Consider the following 17,334-nt stretch of genomic DNA (forward strand, 5'->3'; position numbering starts at 1 on the left):
GCCGGGCCGGGCCGGGCCGGGCCGGATGGACAGCCCTAGCTGGAGCTAGGGGTGCATTCGGTCCGGATACGGCTCGGATATGATGCTTATCATATCCATATCTGCTTACTCATCTCGGATACGGATACGGATACTGATATACCTCGGTAAAAAATTTTATAACCATATCCGCTAAAATCGGATACGGTTACGGATATAGATATGAGAAAACTAGATAGTATTGAGAAAAACATAGTTCATGTGATACAAAAGAGTTTGTTAATATGTCCATTATAATTGAAAAGTTAAGATTAGACATCTTGATCATCAAAATTAACAACAAATCCATAATCTAAGAATCGAAACTATCGTAAGAGTATGACTAATACGCATTCGGATATTTCGGATACGGATACATATATTTCACTACAAAACCATATCCGTAACCATATCCTATCGGTTATAGATTTGAGTAACCATATTCGTATCCTAACGGATACGGTTACAGATATTTTCTCGGATACGGATACTGTTTAGCACCCCTAGTTGGAGCCCATTAAAATAGTCACAAAACGATGATATTTTTGGGCAAAATGGTTAAGGGAAGGCCTAGATACAAGTCTTAAAGCGATGTGCATGCCTTGTTCTCCGAGGAAAAAAGCTAGACACGGTCATTTTTCAAAGTTAGATCTTAATCTAGGATTGTATTACTTATTAGTATCCTGTCCTCATTTTTAATTTCGGTGAAATTCCTCGGGGACTATATATTCTTGTCATTGGATAGTTATCAAAGATCGCAACGAGTAGAATATTGTTGGAGAGATTAAGATAGGATTTTTGTGTGGATGCTCAAGTGATTTGATGAGAACCAGGGTTTGTTCTCCGCGAGTAGTGGGGAGAATGAGCATCAAAAGGGAGGCAGTCTTCATGCTTATCTTCCAAAAGCGTGAGAGTGGGCGGAGAACAGTATTCTTGTTGGGCCAATTACCCAAAAGTTGGCCCAACTTTTGTGTGGACGGGAATCTCGGTATATTTCCTCCTTCAATTGAGGCTTGGTGGGCCTGGCCGAAGCTTTGGGCGGTGAAAAGCGATGCAAAGTTACATTTAAATTTAAAAAAAAACAGGAGGCGAGATGCATCGAAGGAAAGCACAAAATCCCGGGTTAATTCGTAGATTGATTAGAAAAGGGCTGATGTGTCCCTCTGTGCTCTTGTTTGTGTATCGCATGCAAGCGTGACAGCAACCAAACGCGTACATCGAGCTGCTGCCGTTCGTCCTTCGTGAAGTTTTTCGGGCATGTCTGAGCCTACGAGTCACCCATTATGTGGCAAGTTATCTGAAGAGAACTGATGTACATGCAGTAGGAGCACATGAATGCCGATGCAAAATCCGGCAAGGGTTCTCAGGTCCTTGCATCCTTGTTTGTAAAGAGCATTTACAGTTGGTTACATTGATTAATAACGGCAGCTAGTTTAGCGGGCATGAGAATTAAAATAACTTTTTTTAATATAATTTAAATAAAGAATATCATTTATGGAAGTCATAGGGCGAAGAGATGTGACCGAGGATGTAGAGGTATGCTACCTGTAAAGGGAGTTTACTAGTGTACTAAGGGCATCTCCAACAGCTTCTTTAAAATTTTCTCAAAAATGGGGAAACAAAAGTCATATTCCCCAAATTATGTTTATACCAACTCCAACATCTTCCTCATTTTGAAGAATCTCTTTTTTCCTCCAAAAATTTGGAGAATGCTGCAGATTTGGGGAAGCTTCACCATTTTTTCCCCTCCATCCATATTTTGGGGAATGAGATGGAGAATCTGTTAGACCAAAAATCTAACTAAATTCTCCAAAAGTGGAAAATAGGGAAGCTGTTAGAGATGCTCTAAGGGGCTGTTTGTTTGCATAAGGAGGAAGGGGAAAAGTGTCAGTTTTGACAGACTTCCTTACAAAAACGTCTCTTTTAGATGCGTTTTTGTAAGAAAGCCTGTCAAAACTGATACTTTTGACAGGCTTTCAATCCATTTCCCCCTCTAAAAGAGGCAACCAAACACACCCTAAAGGCAAACCCGCCAGGTTCAATGATAAATTTCTCTCTTCTTTCATGTCCGTATATATCCCCCACATTTGTACGTTACTTCAAGAGGTAGCATTACTCACAGTAGATGAACGCATTGGAACCCGCATTAATCAAGAACCAAAGTCTTCCCTCTTGCCATGAAAATAAATGTGACGTTTAGCTATCATCACAATTTCCAAAGAATCCAAGTCCCTCCAACCTCACTTCAACTCGATCGCGTACAAAATGACAAGCAAATCCATCAAGCTAATTAAAGAAGGGGTTGACTGCGGTTATATATAGCTTTTTTTTATTCCCTCTGACGTAGCGTTTTAATAATTAATCTAAGCTCACTCTCTCAAAAGTCAAACCCTCATCTCTTGCTCTCTCGTTGTTTGTGACCTTCAATTTGTTTTGAGTTTGTGATCAGCTCACATCTACTCGGTTCTGGTGGCCGGTGGTAGTAATTACCAATCTCTACCTGCTATATATATATATACTCCTTCCAGTGTTTTACGCGATACTAATTAAGTGATGAAGTTAAGTTGACAATGAGAGCGAAGAGCACAATAATGCTGAGCATCGTAATAGTTTTTTACGTTACTCTTCTAGTAATTAGCGATGGTGTGGTTGAAGGCAGTGAAGGAGGAGATGGGTTGAGTGATGAGAAGCTGTTCAATCCGTATGGGCGAAGGCATTGGTGTGGTGGTGGATTGGGCCGTGGGATTTACAGCCGGGGATTTAGACGTAGTACTGGATGCTCCGGTGACGCTGGGCCCGGTGGTGGTGGTGTGGAGCGACCGGAGGTGGCGTTGGTGGCGGAATTAGAGGTGGAGCCGGAGGTGGTGCGGAGCGGTGGCGGTATCGGTGGTGGAGGTGGTGCCGGTGGTGGACTTGGCGGGGCGGAGGCGGTGCGGGTGGGGAGTGGTGGGAGGAGTTGGTGGTGAGCAGGGGAGGCGCGGTTGGAAGGACTGGCGCAGCGGGGTGCGGAGGTGGCTGCCATGGTGTAGTGCGGCGTTGGCCGGTGGAATAGGTGGTGGAGTGGTGGCGGTGTGTGGGAGTAGGCGACGGAGGTGCATGGCGCGGGTTGTCGTGTGGGCGGTGCGGAGGGGTGGACTTGCCGTGGGGTGGCTCTGCGTACTGCGCAGACCGGCGGTGGAGTTGGCGCGGCGGCGATTCGGGGGGCCGGAGGTGGCGTGGCGGCTTCGCAGGTGGCGGGTATAGGTAGTGATTTGGACTGGTGGCGTTTCGGCCGGCGCTGGCGGAGTGGTTTCGGAGGTGGCCTGCCATTTTGCTGGTGGTGCTGGTGGGGTCACTGAGTTGAGGGCTGCGATATAATTTCGTGCTTGATCACTGTGTGTGTGTGAACTGTGTGGATGGACCTTTGATCGATCTTGAGAATAATGACCAAAGTTAGGTTGCTAATGTGGTGCTGATGATTATATTCTCAGGATTAAACAAAGATGCGTAACTGGATGCTAATGATACTAATGTTAAAACATGCCACCTCATATTTTAACATGCCGCTACCAACGTAAACGTTTCATTTTTGACGGGAAAATGTAATTAGCAAAATAAATCACAATGCATATGTTAGAACTTAAGGAGCTGATGAAGATTTAAGCCTATGTAGGCGGACTCCTCAAGAAAGCTAGAATGCCTTTCGTTCACCTACCATCATAACATTAACGTCTTTATCGTCATTCTATCTAAATTTTACTGTTTGGATCTTGTCATGTGTACGAACACGACATCTTTATTACATATGCTATGTGCACATAACATATGAAAGTAAATGAACATAAAAGAAAACAAGAAAAACCATTTTATATCACTAGTTAACTCGATTTTTAATGTAGGGGATCGTATTTTGGCTATTTTCCCTTCATTTTTTACAGAAAATGTATGGTTTTCGAGCCCAAAACCGGTTCAATCAATGAACCGGAATTCCGAAAGAACAAAAACCAGACCGCTTTTAGAAAACCAAGCGAGCATTTTTCCCCCATTGCGATCCCTCTTCGTCTCTTTTTCTCTCTCTCTCTCTCAAACCCTAGAAATCGAAAGCCAGCTCGAATTCCGCCATTTCCCCTTCGACCGACAAAGAGAAAGCCGGTAACTTTTCTCTTATCCCCATTTATCGTAAACCCTATATGCTTCACTGCGATCTTGATCTTTTTGTTTTCATGAATTCCGCTGATTTATCGATTGATATATGTGATTATCATGTGATTTTTTTTTACATAATATTATTTTTTTGTGAATAAGATAGTTAGTGGCAATGCTTGAACAATCGTTTGCCTAATTCTAGTGGTATTCAACATGCATTATTAGAGAGGGGGTATTCCAAAAGGAATTTATTTGTAAAGGAAAAGTCTGAATATTCAAAAATGAAATGTTTTCAGTTGGGTGTATTTGAACATTCAAGGACCTCTTGGAATAATGTTTCTTTTCTTCCTATTCCAAAAACAATCTATTTGCAAAGGGAAAAAAAATTTGAATGTTGAATTGTTAGTGACAATGCCAGGACAATTTCTCCCCTGATTTTGTTGTGCCAGTCAATTATGGACTATTAAGAACATACAGTTGAGCCCCCTCTTAAAAAATTCATGAATAGTAACAGGGTGCTTTTTTTTAAATTTATAAAAATCCAGCAGTTATTTGATGGCTGACTAGCTGAACACTTGCAGAGCTCCCAGGGAATAATGGAGAATATGCAGTATGCAGAAGAACTGTTGAGGGAGTTTCTTGTGTTTAGAGGTTTCACAAATACACTCCAAAGTTTTGAGATGGAGTTGACAACTGATATTGGCAAAAACTTTCAAGTCGATAAGATCCTAGACTTAATTTTTAAAGTGTATATACCCAGATATCAAGCAGATAAGTTGGTGGGTCTGCTGAATTTCTTTAAGCAATGTTTCTCTTCAACCGCGGACGTAGTTCTCTTTTCCACGTTATTAAAACTCGAACTATCGATTTTGCGGTACTATGTGATTCATGCTTTACAATCTGGAAAGCAAGAGAAAGTGGTCGAGTTTTTTGAGGAAAATGGGAACTACTTGCTGCAGAAACGTGAAGATTGGATGCCATGGTTTGGTGGGCTTGTTGATCCTTTTTTTCCTTGTGATTTTTTTTTACTTTTTTCATGACTTCAATAATTACTTCGTTGAGCTTGCTGTGCAGCTATTCCTTATCTTAAGAACCCTAACTTGGATCCTCAATTCCGTGTCTACTTCTCGAAGGATTGGCTTGATGCACTTCTTCTTTCATTCCGAAATTTTTTGAGCGAAATTTTCCATGGCAGTCATATCCTTTTTATACAAGTTCTCAATTCTCTCATTATCTTATGGTTAATTTGTGAAATTGTATTTGCAGGCTGTTACCAATATCATTGAGGACATAGCAAAGAGTAGTTATTTGATTGAAGACATTCTTTTGGTTTTATATGTTACTTGTTAAGAGTACTCTTTGTACATGGCACACTACATCAAATACCGAGTTACATTTTTAATCATCAATCAAAACTTGAGCTGCATTTCTTTCTTTTTTTTAATCAATCAAAACTTGAGCTGCATTTCTTTCTTTTTTTTTAATTCGTGACATATTAGTAATATGACATATTTCTCTTAACCAAATTTACGAATCCCTGCTCTGTTAAAGATATCTATCGAGAAGAATACAGTTAAAAGACTCAAAGGTGACATAAAGCAACTGAATCACAAGCTATCACAATTGCAAGCATTGTTAGAGGCAAAGGAGTCTGAGATTTCTCAGTTGAGAAGGTATGGTTGTTTTTTATCTTTTTTGCTTATATGGTTTGCTCCTCCATGATTTTTGCTGCTGCATGTCTACTTCATAACTTAAAATGTTTTGTTTATGAACCTAGCATGACAATGATTTAACCAGACCATATACTCTTAAGACCTTGTTGATACTGTTTCTGTTTTTCCCCCTTTCCTTTCTCTTCCTGAATTAGGGAATGTTCTCAACTAAAATTTGCTTTCAGATGCTGCTTTATAATTTCTTCTCCTTTTATGCTTTTTTCTGGATCTACCTTGTCTTCTATAGCATGTTTGTGGTAACAAAACTGATGTTGTTGTCCGTTCAGTAGAGTTGTTTCGTCACTGGAGAGCAGTATTCAAGAGAAAGAATCTATGAATGATATTCCCACTGAGACATTCCCAAAGGAAAATGGCCGTAATTTTCCAGTGGCAGATGTTCAACAAACTGGTGCTGGTAGTTCTTCTCTACAAGAGGGAAGCTTATCCATAGAAAGTGGTGGAGATGCATCAGATTCTGCTGGTGTTCCAAAGGAATTGACCTCATTAAAGCTGGAACCAGTTTCAAGTTCATATAGTAAACTTTCGATTAGAAGTGATGAATCCGAGGAAGCCCTTCAGACATTTCAGGCAGGTTGAGCTTTATTCTTAATATAAGGGTTCGGGGGGGTGCGTACTATATTATTTTTCTTGGACACATGACTGGCAGCATGCTTCCTCTCTTCACTGTTATGTTTATATTCAATAATTGCCATAAGCCTATAACTTGTGACAATGATTATATATAGGTTAGTGTTTTAGATAGACACATTTCTTTGCATGTTCCTTAGTTTATTTCCTTTTTTTTTTTTAGAAAATACTTGTTCTTTATTTGTCTTTCAATGTTTTCACCTTTTCATGGTTGCACAGACTCACCTAATGCTCTGGAATGCTTGTTCAGTTGTCTATTTTAAGCATTTTGCTCTAATCATATCGACGTCTGAATTAGTGACCATCCTCTTCTGAGTTCTAACTTTTTCTGCAGTGATGGTTCATAAAACAATTGATCATTATGGACATTGAAAATTAAAAACTATTACTTGTTTTCTCCCCTTGACCTTTGATGTCTAACACGACAAATGATATAGTTTGACGCCTAACATATTCAATACTCTTGTAGAGTTGTAGTTGTATAATTTTCGTTACACTGAAGCATTCTTTCATCGTACTGCACAGTAAGTTATTCTCTATGGATAAAAAAATCATTCTATTTTGAGACTGGATTTTCCTTTTACCAAAGCTCTCATATCTGATTTATAATCTACTTTGTCCCTGTATCATTGAATAAATATTCACATTAGAAATTGGTGGAAGTGGAAATATATGGGACTAGTGACTACCATGGGTAGTAAATTAGCATGCACCTAAGGTTCCAATGAATGCCTGATCTTCGTTCTTTATGTCTCAACTCTCGTATCTTAATGCATCTTTCTTTTTTACCTTCCTCCTGAATACTGCAAAGTGATATATTTATGTATTTTTAATTTTAAATAGTGAATCAGAAGTGAAGTCATCCTCCCTTGTGGTTCTGCTACTAGATTTGTCACAGAATTTTTGTGCTCGAGTCTAATTCTATATCCTGTATCTAGTGATATGACATGTTTGTTCTCTGTTCATGAGTTGTAAAATTCTGATTAGGTCTTTCATTTTAACTGAAGCAATTTTATTGGAAAATCTGAATGAATTGAAATTTCAGCAGGTAACATAGGAGAAATTTTGGGAGAAGAAGATTTCCCTGAAGTGAAAGTGGACTTTCAGGTGAATTTTAAAGCCATGTTCTGGTATCAAGCTCTATGCCAATTTTGTATTACAGTTTGTCAATTATTTTTTGCCTTTTCTTCGGGGTTAGTTTGACTGTGAGTTTTTTCTGCTAATGTTAGTTTGAAAGCAATTTCTTACGTGTTCATGAGGTCTGAAAGTTATCTAATTATGTGTTAATATTCAGGAGACATTCCTTGGGCATACCAGTCCGATTAGTCGGTGCCGATTTTCTGCTTCTGGAATGAATATCGCAAGTGCTTCTGTTGACGGTACTGTTAGGTATTCATGCAACAATGCAGAACTAACGTCCGTTATATAGATTAGTTAGTTTCACCCTCTTATCACTCAGCTGACCTAGTCTTCTCATCAAAACCTGTCAGGATTTGGACACACGACTCATCAACTCCTACATCAAGAAATGCAACCATCTTTTGTGGAGCAGAAGTTATGTCACTTGACTGGGAATGCAGGTCCGATCGTTTGGTATGTTTTTTGTCCTGTAGGCATTTGTCTTAAGCATATATAATCGTTGCAAAATTGAAGCTAGGAATTCATGATATGGACTTTCTCATTCTCTTGACAATAGCTTCTCATAGGCACAACAGACGGTGGAATTAAAGCTTGGAATGTTGATGCTAAAAGAGTTGTTTGTGACCTCAGCACTACAAAGGAGTTCCCGAGGTTCTTTTAAGAATAATGTTTCCAGCATGCTTTCTCTTTTTTCCCCTGGTTAGCCCATTGCTTAAGTATAGTCTTTTATATTGCAGTGTTGTGGATTTGAAGTGCAGTCCAGTGGACCCGATTTTTGTCTCTGCAGCTGCATCTAAAAGGTATTTAGTTTTGACTCATGTGATCTCTATTGAAAATGCTCTCTCAACTTGAGAAAGGAGGCCTATAATATTCATTAAACTGTGAATGCTCAAACTGTCAGTGACTTTGCAGAATTCCAGACTTCATGTAATTAGGGGTTTCCAAAGAAAATAAGGAATGAGAGAGGGGGAGATGAGGTGCGGTTTAGCAAAATAAAATAAAAACTGCAAATGAAAATTAAGGAGACTTGATTGGCAACGATGAACTAGAAGGTAACAATAAGCTATGGCCCAAAGAATAAACAGTGTGGGAGGGAGATAGTATGTGATTATCTAAATCGGGAGGCTTGATGGACTGCTTAAAAATAGGAAATAACAGTGAGCAGTGAGAGTCGTTGATGGATATCAGAATGCACTTTTTATTCGTGGATTCCAATTCACCAACTTTTAGTGGAACGTTATTTAATTCCATTTTCTATGTATGGAATTCATTACTGAACTGGCCATCAAGGGTCAATTCAATGAAATGCAACTCAATGTCCAATTACTCATAACCAGATAGGCCCCAGGAAGTCTTCGTAGCATGTGCTATTGTTTCCTTTCTGATTGTTGATTATTATTAATATTGCTGCTACTCAGCACTTTTGAATTTTCCATGGAAAGGAAAGGAAATGTTTGATCATGATTTATTTGATAAATATTGTTGATCATATGCACTGTGTGAATTGTTTCTATCATGTCTTCTTTTATGTATTTATATACAGGCAAGGCTCAAGCAAAATTGATAAACTGGGGCTTGCATCTTTAACCGTTTGGAACATGAAAACATGGAAAGCTATGGTATGGACCAAGGTTTAGAAAATTTAATGTAAGCTCTGAAATTGGTTCGACATGAATTTAAGTTACTTCGTTAAAAATCTACTGTTGTGTAGTCAGTTCTTCCTCTGGGTAAAGATCCACCTGCAATCACTTCACTTAGTTTCAATCACAACGGGAAGATTTTAGCAGCCTCTGCAACTGATGGGATGATTCACATGTTTGGTATCCTCAACTATATTATATTAATTGAAGATATTCTGTGGAGTTGTCTTTCCAATTTTTTGTTAGCAGTGTGAAAAAAATTCGTTTCTTTATATCCTGAACATCGGATCTGAAGTTATCTATAGGTGTATGTGTTGGTTGCTACAGAGTACAGACCTGCCGGGCTGTGTCCAACACTTGTTTTTTCACAGATCAAAAGTGATAGCTTTTCTTAAAGGTCATGCATATCATTAACGTGTTATGCCTCTTTTGCCTCTTTTACTCTGGGATTGTAATAAATAAAATGCTTTCACATAACTCTACAATCTATATTTTGTGTTCTTGCATATACAAATATAAACTATAATATAGGTAAAATGTTAAGTGTTCATATATTTTAGAACTGAACATGTATAGGAAATGTCCTTGTATCTAGACCTCCTATATTGCTATGTTCAACACTTCAACACTTGTATTTATCTGCTTTTGCACAAGCAGATAGCCTAACTAGATCACTTTATCGAATATAGTACATACAATATGATATTTCATCTTTTTAAATGACTGCATGGGAAGTACGAAGGATTACTTATGATTCCTTAATAAGCCATAGACATGTCTGCTGGCCTGCAAATCACAGGATGGCCAGCTCATGATTCTGCTGTAAGCTCTGTGCTATTTGGACCGGATGAGACTAGTATCTTCAGTTTGGGCTCTGATGGGAAGGTATGTAAGTGGCTTCATGAATTGCAAAGCACCCTTTGTTTGAAGCGGATCAAATTAACATCTCTGCCTATTCTCTCTGAAAGTCCGAATATTCATTTTTGCCAATTTTCACTTCTGAAACATATATGCAGCCATTGTGAATCGGATCAAGTTAATTCCTTGACTTGATACGCCCATAACATCTCTGCCTGTTTCCTCTGAAATTCTGATTTTTCATTTATGCCAATTATCACTTCTCAAAGCTTAAGTTTGTGCCAACTAAGGCCTTGCTCCATGGTAAAGGTAAGGTGTGAGATTAGATAATGGGAGCAACCTTTGTTCAATAGAAAGAGGAAAGCAAAAGGCTTGTCATTATCTGCTCAAAGAGTAATATTGTAAATTACAATTTATTATTTTTATTACATATATCTGTTACTAACTGTAATTTTCTAACTTGGCATTATATTCAAAAAATAATAATGAGAAGCTTTTTGGTAACAGTATGAAGACATGTTGATTACCTCTGCTGTATTAAAGGAAAAACTAAGTATAATGGAATGTTGTGAGATTAGATAATGGGAGCAACCTTTGTTCAATAGAAAGAGGAAAGCAAAAGGCTTGTCATTATCTGCTCAAAGAGTAATATTGTAAATTACAATTTATTATTTTTATTACATATATCTGTTACTAACTGTAATTTTCTAACTTGGCATTATATTCAAAAAATAATAATGAGAAGCTTTTTGGTAACAGTATGAAGACATGTTGATTACCTCTGCTGTATTAAAGGAAAAACTAAGTATAATGGAATGTTGTTATTCCATTATTAACTTTTTTGACGTCTCTAATTGTATTTCCAAATGAATGATTGCAGATACTTGAATGGAGCCTGCAGAATCAAGGTCAAGTTCTTTGGTCTAGAGATTGCAGTAGGTACAACATAATTATGTAATTCATTATTAATATATTTTATTTTCTGTTTTATGTTTACCTTTGCACTTAAAAATAAGCAAGGAACAAATCTCCATCATTCGTTCATACATGATGCCATGAGACTTATCAAACATCCAAATCCAGATACGTTCAAGTTGTTATAAGTCATTAAAGTTGCATAACTTATACATGCAAACCAATTATCAGTAAATTAAAACTAAAAAAATAATAGAGAGATTTACATTTATGTAAAAGCTAGAGAAGATCATCTTCCAATAACTGTAAAAAGATCATCAAAATCGTAAACATAATTATTAAAGGATTAGATTATACAGAATGAGAGCATGCATGTCAAGTCTGTAGACGCATTGCACTAGTAAAATGCATATGCATGATGTAGAAGCAAATTAAAGTTTCTTTTCCTTAAAAACTGATATGGTTTTTACTACGATTCCTTTTGATAAATTGTAAATTTCCATTCCATCTCTATTGTTCTGGTAAAAAATAACTTTGTTTATTCTGTTTATAAAATTTCTACTGATAAACTAATCTAGTTTAGAAAAAGATAACTAGAATATGCATGTTTTCATTAAGAATATGCCTAAATCATGTTGATGACGAACAAAAATTCATAATTTACAAGTCTTATTCAAACATGAGTTATGTATGATCAACTATATAACAAGAGCTCTCAAAACATAAAAATTCTGGCAAACATTTTTGATACATTTTTTATTTATGAAATTAATAATTTATTCCACAAACTTAACTTGAATATGGCTTTAGACTTGCACTCTTAAGCTAGACCATGGCATGCTTTAGAATATTTACACTTCTGTCATGACTAATCTCATGACCGTGTCTATTTTCCTATTACATGAATATTTGTATGGTTTAAGATTCTAAGGAATTTTAAATTCCATACATTAGAACTTAACAATAACCCTCATTCGAGTGTTATAAAAAAAACATAGTGATATTTATGCTACGGGTGTATAATCTTTTGTCTGTTGAAGTTCCTCTCAAGGGCAATATCTGGTAGACATCTACTTATCAAATTGTCTCTTACAACTTCTATTAATGGTTAGTCCTTTCTCTCACTAGCTTCATCCTCAAGCAGTTTAAATCACCAACGCTAACAAGGTTGTGTTTCCACATACAACAGGAGGTGGTCCTTAGAAGTAATCCAATTTATTCTTCCAGCTTGAAGTTTATGAGATGTCTCTGTATCTCTATTGCTTAGTAAAAGTAGAAACACATGATCAAAATGTTTGACATTGTGGAGTTGTTTGACCATTACTTATGATAGATTCTTGTCTCTACAAATACTACTCTGGCTGCAACCCAGATATCATTTTTTTTTCTTTTGCACAAATTTTATAGAAAATGTGGTTTCTTAAACTCTTATTGTTTAGTGACTTTTGTCTAAACTTGCCCTCAATCATCTATAGCTGAAAAGACGAAACCATGCAGCTTTGATTACAGTATAGCTCTCATTTTCCTTCATATTCAGATGATATTGTAGAAATAATTGCATGATGTTATTTAATATAATAGGTTCTGCTATCCTGAGAGCGAAAAAGTATGCAGGCATGAAATATCTCTGGATTCTAATGGAAGGAGATTGTTGGTGACATCTGGTTCTGTGAGATCCCCCATATACCAGGTTATCCACGTTTTCTTCATATTTATTTTGCTTTAATATAACTGAGTTCTTAACATCATCAACAAATAAACAACTTATGTTTAGGTGCAAGGTCATATGCGCGGTCTGAAAACATTACCTCATAGTGCTGCAATAACAAGCGTGGATTGGCACCCGACGCTTCCCATCTTCATAACTGGGTCTGCTGACCACTCGGTCCGAGTTACATCCATTATCTGATGAAATATTGGTGATCTATTTGTGTGTACAGTGCCAAGTTTCCTATGACATGCTGCTCTCTTGACTTCTGGCATCTAACGAGTGTGTTCAAAGCCTAGGGCTTGTCGTACTGATGAGAGACATCAATTGAGCTGGTTTCATGGTACACTCCTGCTTCCCACCCATTATTAACAACGGCTGAGCTGGTTTCACAGATTACTCCTGCTTCCCACCCATTTGTTCATGGTTTTAAAATTCTGCAATGCCATACATTATGGATTACCTAATATAATGAGGTGAAGCAGAATGAAATGGTTACTCTTGGCAATCTACTTGATTTCTGACTGTGTGCTTCTCTGCTGCAATTGTAGCATTATAATGTAAGCCAAGTTGCATAGTATTTCAGAATTAGCTGTACAAAGGCATCTCGAAGCCCAAACTCACTTCTTGTTGTAATTTTCAGTTTTTCTTGGTTTTCATAGTTACATTTATCGATTGGGGAATGGGATTTTCTTTTTTTCATGTACACCTAAGTAGAGTGTATGAACTCTGAATGTAAGTTGGATTGAAAATACAAATAAAGTCTGTACAAACATATGACTATGGCACCTTATTTGTATGTAGTTTGGTATTTGAAATTATGGTTTATAGTTTGCAGAGGAAAATCTTTTATCTGCAAAATTTGTTGTAATTATAACATTCTAATTTATTATTTGGGCATTCTATTACTTCATAAATTTGTCTTGAATAATTGTTAGAGACCCTATTTTTCTTGAATGATTTGGGGCATTTACATGTGCAATTATAGTACAGTATGATATATTATTGACAGGTACACATGTACAGGATATTTATAACTTGAATAATTACATTTTCTAGTTTTCTATTTTGGTAATCATTTATGTTTTATAGTCAATTCTAACATTGTTAGGTATCGAGAGCTTTTCTGAATTTTACTTTGTAAAGCAAAGTAAAAAGAGAGAATTGTCATGATATTTCTTTATCCTTCAATTTACCAGGTGAGGCCCTTTGAAACATGTAAATTGTGGATATTCAAAATCCTTTTTGCAATGGTTTGATTTCTCCAATTTAATTCTGAGATCAATTCAGGTGTGTTAATCTAACTTATTGTAATGTATCACTTTCAGTGTTCTCCATAAATTTCTTCTTTGTTTCCAACAATCAAGCTCTTAACTTGAAAAATTCATCATCATGTAGGAGAGGGAACAAAAGGAAGAAAATGGATCTAAGATATTTTCTTAGGTATCCAAGACCTTCCTTGTGATGCTCATCACATTTGCCATTTCTATCTGGCTCCCAAGTAAGCTTTCTTTACTCCTATCTTTTGACTCAAATTGACAGTTCATATGGATTATAATTTTTTTATAACTTATTAATGCTACGGAAAATGATTGACGTAGAAGGTTACTAACTTATTAGAGTACTAATAGGCGCACATCTCTCAATCTTCCAATAGCTTCGAAATGGTAACTGATTGGAAGGGGTCCAAAGATGAATTCATTAGAAATGAGTCTTTTAAATATTCATCCTAGGCGAAAGGTCGGGAAAATACCACGTTTTATGTAAATTTTGATAAATAAAAACTTGGTGTTAGTTTGCGATATTGCATATGCATTTTGATAAGCTTTGAAGGAGAAGAAACATACCTTCAAAACCAAGAAAGGGACCACTCATTGTTACCAAGATGTGATGCGCCTCTGAATCTTCAAATTAAAAGTTGGTTACTTTAATATGTTGATATATATGCTACCCATTCACATGTGTACTTGATCCATGAATTTTTTTGACAATAGAAGGAGGTGAAACTCACATTTTGTAGGGAAGCAATGACCATGTCATCATTCACATTGATATATACTCGACTTTTTATTGGTGAGACTTGGTGCATGATGAGTATAAAATAATGCATTCCTATAGATCACTTGTCTAAGGACTCCTCATCATCTATTATCTAGATTATTATAATTATTAATTAAAGAATAAGGGAGTTTACAAAACCTGTGTCATAGAGGACTGGTTCAAGTACAAATATCGCAATTACTGGAGGATTTTAGCTTGGATCAGGATTTCATGTTTGCCCTTTATGGAAATATTTGTATGTGGTAGTTAGGTAAAGAATAATAGGAGACCTATGTGGTATTGATACCACCATGCCATATATAGTACAATGATTTGGTGCAAAAGCCAAAATTCTTGTGATCAGCTTAATGTGTCATTGTGTTGAAAGAGAGATCCCTAAAAAGCAGTGAAAATTGCGTGAATACCTAAATGAATTTTGTGCGTTAGCTTGTGAGCCTTATTCAAGTGAAGTGTTTGAGTAAGACTCAGTTTGAACTGTCAGAAAAAGACAACTACACAAAAGAGCTCAGGAGTAATTAAGTTGAGCATCTCAGTAACCTTCAAGTAATGGTTCGGTCTGAAGTATCTAATTTCACAAGCCTGCTACCTGATGGTTTTAGTCTATATGCTACATATATGCTTATGCATATTAGATATTCATGTAGATATCAAATCTGGATTTTGTTAGTATAATTTTATATTTCGTCCTCATTATTATGACAATCATGCAAATCTCTGGAGATTTACTGACATCAACATGAACCAAGAAATAGAATGGGAAAACAAGTGCATGCTTTGTAGGATCAGGTTTTTTAAGCACATCAAGTTGATAAATGAAAGTTCTATAATTGATAAAGAAGTATAGAAAAGGCAATCAAAGAAGATATAATAACTATTAATTTAAGCACCTGAGTGCAGGAAAAAAATGCTTGTATAAATCTAAAAGTCTAAAATAAATAATTTATTGTTGCCATATATGTAACTAATTTCTAATCTTTGCCTCCCTCTTTCTGTAGACATCTGAAACCTTAACCTTACAGTATTGTCAGAAATTCTAGCAATATAACAGGAAGGAGACTATGAAGAAAATTCACGCAGAACATGGCCTTCTGAGGTCTCCTCATTCCCTTATGGAACACCAAATCCATAAAAGTAAAAAAAGAAATGAAAAAGGCCTCCTCTGTCTCATATGACCCTCAAAGTTTTTATACCTGACTCTTTCAGCTGCATACGAGTTGCCATACTAGAGGGTCCCAAGAAGAATTATTGCATAACGTCAGGTGTATGAGACCAATAAACTTTTTATAACTGACTCTTTCATATGCATATGTTATATAGTCTTTTTAAGTAGAAAACTTTAAGCACAATAAAATTATGAATTTTCAAGATCATTTTCTTCTAGATAGTTTGAGGTAGATATGTTGCTCTATCTATAACCTTTCTTATCTCAACCTTCTTGGGTCTGTCCTCTATGTATAAATATTACTTTGTACTATCTTTGCAGAACTCGGTCTCTCTGTTACAATTTTCCACATATATATACTCAAGTCTTCGATTCCTTCAAAGTTATTTCATGTAAATTCGAAAAATTGAATATGTGCGTGCTTGCTGTATCTGTGTTATTGGCATATGGTTACTCGTATCCATGCATGTGTATGTTGCTTGTGTGTTTGTTACACACTTTAATTGTGTGCATGTGTACGCTTGTATTAGTATTATTATACATGCTAGAGCTTTGAACTTGTTTCTGAAAAATCTTGACTAGTGTCCAGATAATTATAGAAGTACAAAATAAAGATTTTGTGCAACCATTTGATCTGTGAACTCAAAAGTACATGCATTGTTCTCCCTCCTTTCTGCTCAATAGTACATATATAATGCCTGCGAGGTCTGCTATTAGCATTAATAATAGGCTGAGTTAGATGAGTCCAAACCTGAGTCGGGATACAATTTATCAGAATTGATGCAGTAATATCAACGCATTGTGAATTACACAGAAACGTAACTAATGAATGTGAATATTATATTGAAATTCTGCATCAACCATCTTCTATGCCTGGAAGCTATGTAGTGATTCGACCAAGATTGTTGGTGTGCATTAGGGGAAGAAGAGTTCTTGTATCAATCTTCTAATCTAAACCTTATTTTTTTGCATTTATCCAAGGATAAACATTTTTTTTTTTGTGAATCACTTGATATTTTCTCCTACCCTTGAACAAGGTTAGACGACAGTTCTACTAATGAAAGAGCAGATAAGAGGCTCAGAATCCAGATCACAGTGACCAATAGCCAATTGACTTTTAAATGCTCCACGATGGGTCCCTCAAGAGCAATCACACCTCAATAACTCTTAACCAACCAGGGCTGTTGACAGATAGAGAGAAAGCAGGTAACTTCATAATTAATGTAGCTACGGAGCTCGACAGGATGAGTTATCACTGTCTCTAAATTTTCATGTAGCTGTGTTTGTTGGGGGATTCTCAAACTCATATGTATGCAAGGCTGTTCCTGTTCTCACATTAAAGATGGC

General features: G+C 36.5%; 2 protein-coding genes across 6 annotated transcripts; both read left to right on the plus strand.

Annotated features, from left to right (window-relative positions):
- On the plus strand, positions 2,589-2,984 carry LOC109826928 (glycine-rich cell wall structural protein 1-like). Its single transcript, XM_020393940.1, has one exon. The coding sequence runs from the start codon at positions 2,589-2,591 to the stop codon at positions 2,982-2,984; it is 396 nt and encodes a 131-aa protein (XP_020249529.1).
- On the plus strand, positions 4,024-13,624 carry LOC109825143 (WD repeat-containing protein 91 homolog). 5 transcript variants are annotated; one of them, XM_020391883.1, is made up of 16 exons: positions 4,024-4,149; positions 4,725-5,130; positions 5,218-5,340; positions 5,675-5,816; positions 6,143-6,447; positions 7,549-7,610; positions 7,798-7,892; positions 7,994-8,096; positions 8,200-8,294; positions 8,381-8,443; positions 9,187-9,262; positions 9,355-9,463; positions 10,056-10,168; positions 11,022-11,080; positions 12,671-12,746; positions 12,831-13,624. In XM_020391883.1, exons 2-16 carry the CDS (start codon positions 4,740-4,742, stop codon positions 12,963-12,965), a joined length of 1,947 nt encoding a protein of 648 aa, XP_020247472.1. In that variant the 5' UTR covers positions 4,024-4,149; positions 4,725-4,739; the 3' UTR covers positions 12,966-13,624. The 5 variants fall into 5 exon arrangements, with proteins under 5 accessions (XP_020247472.1, XP_020247473.1, XP_020247468.1 ...); XM_020391884.1 differs by having other exon boundaries at positions 11,022-11,076; positions 12,638-12,746; positions 12,831-12,968; XM_020391879.1 differs by having other exon boundaries at positions 4,025-4,149; positions 12,638-12,746.

The sequence above is a fragment of the Asparagus officinalis genome, chromosome 10 (assembly GCF_001876935.1).
Source record: "Asparagus officinalis chromosome 10, Aspof.V1, whole genome shotgun sequence".
Lineage (NCBI taxonomy): Eukaryota > Viridiplantae > Streptophyta > Magnoliopsida > Asparagales > Asparagaceae > Asparagus > Asparagus officinalis.

What these genes read in the sequence shown, in the direction of transcription:
- LOC109826928 (XM_020393940.1), top strand. Translation starts at nt 2,589, where the DNA reads ATGAGAGCGAAGAGCACAATAATGCTGAGCATCGTAATAGTTTTTTAC.
- LOC109825143 (XM_020391879.1), top strand. Translation starts at nt 4,740, where the DNA reads ATGGAGAATATGCAGTATGCAGAAGAACTGTTGAGGGAGTTTCTTGTG. An exon ending in AGATTGGATGCCATGGTTTG is followed by an intron (nt 5,131 to 5,217) that starts GTGGGCTTGTTG and finishes CTTGCTGTGCAG; the next exon opens with CTATTCCTTATCTTAAGAAC. An exon ending in AATGCAGGTCCGATCGTTTG is followed by an intron (nt 8,097 to 8,199) that starts GTATGTTTTTTG and finishes TCTTGACAATAG; the next exon opens with CTTCTCATAGGCACAACAGA.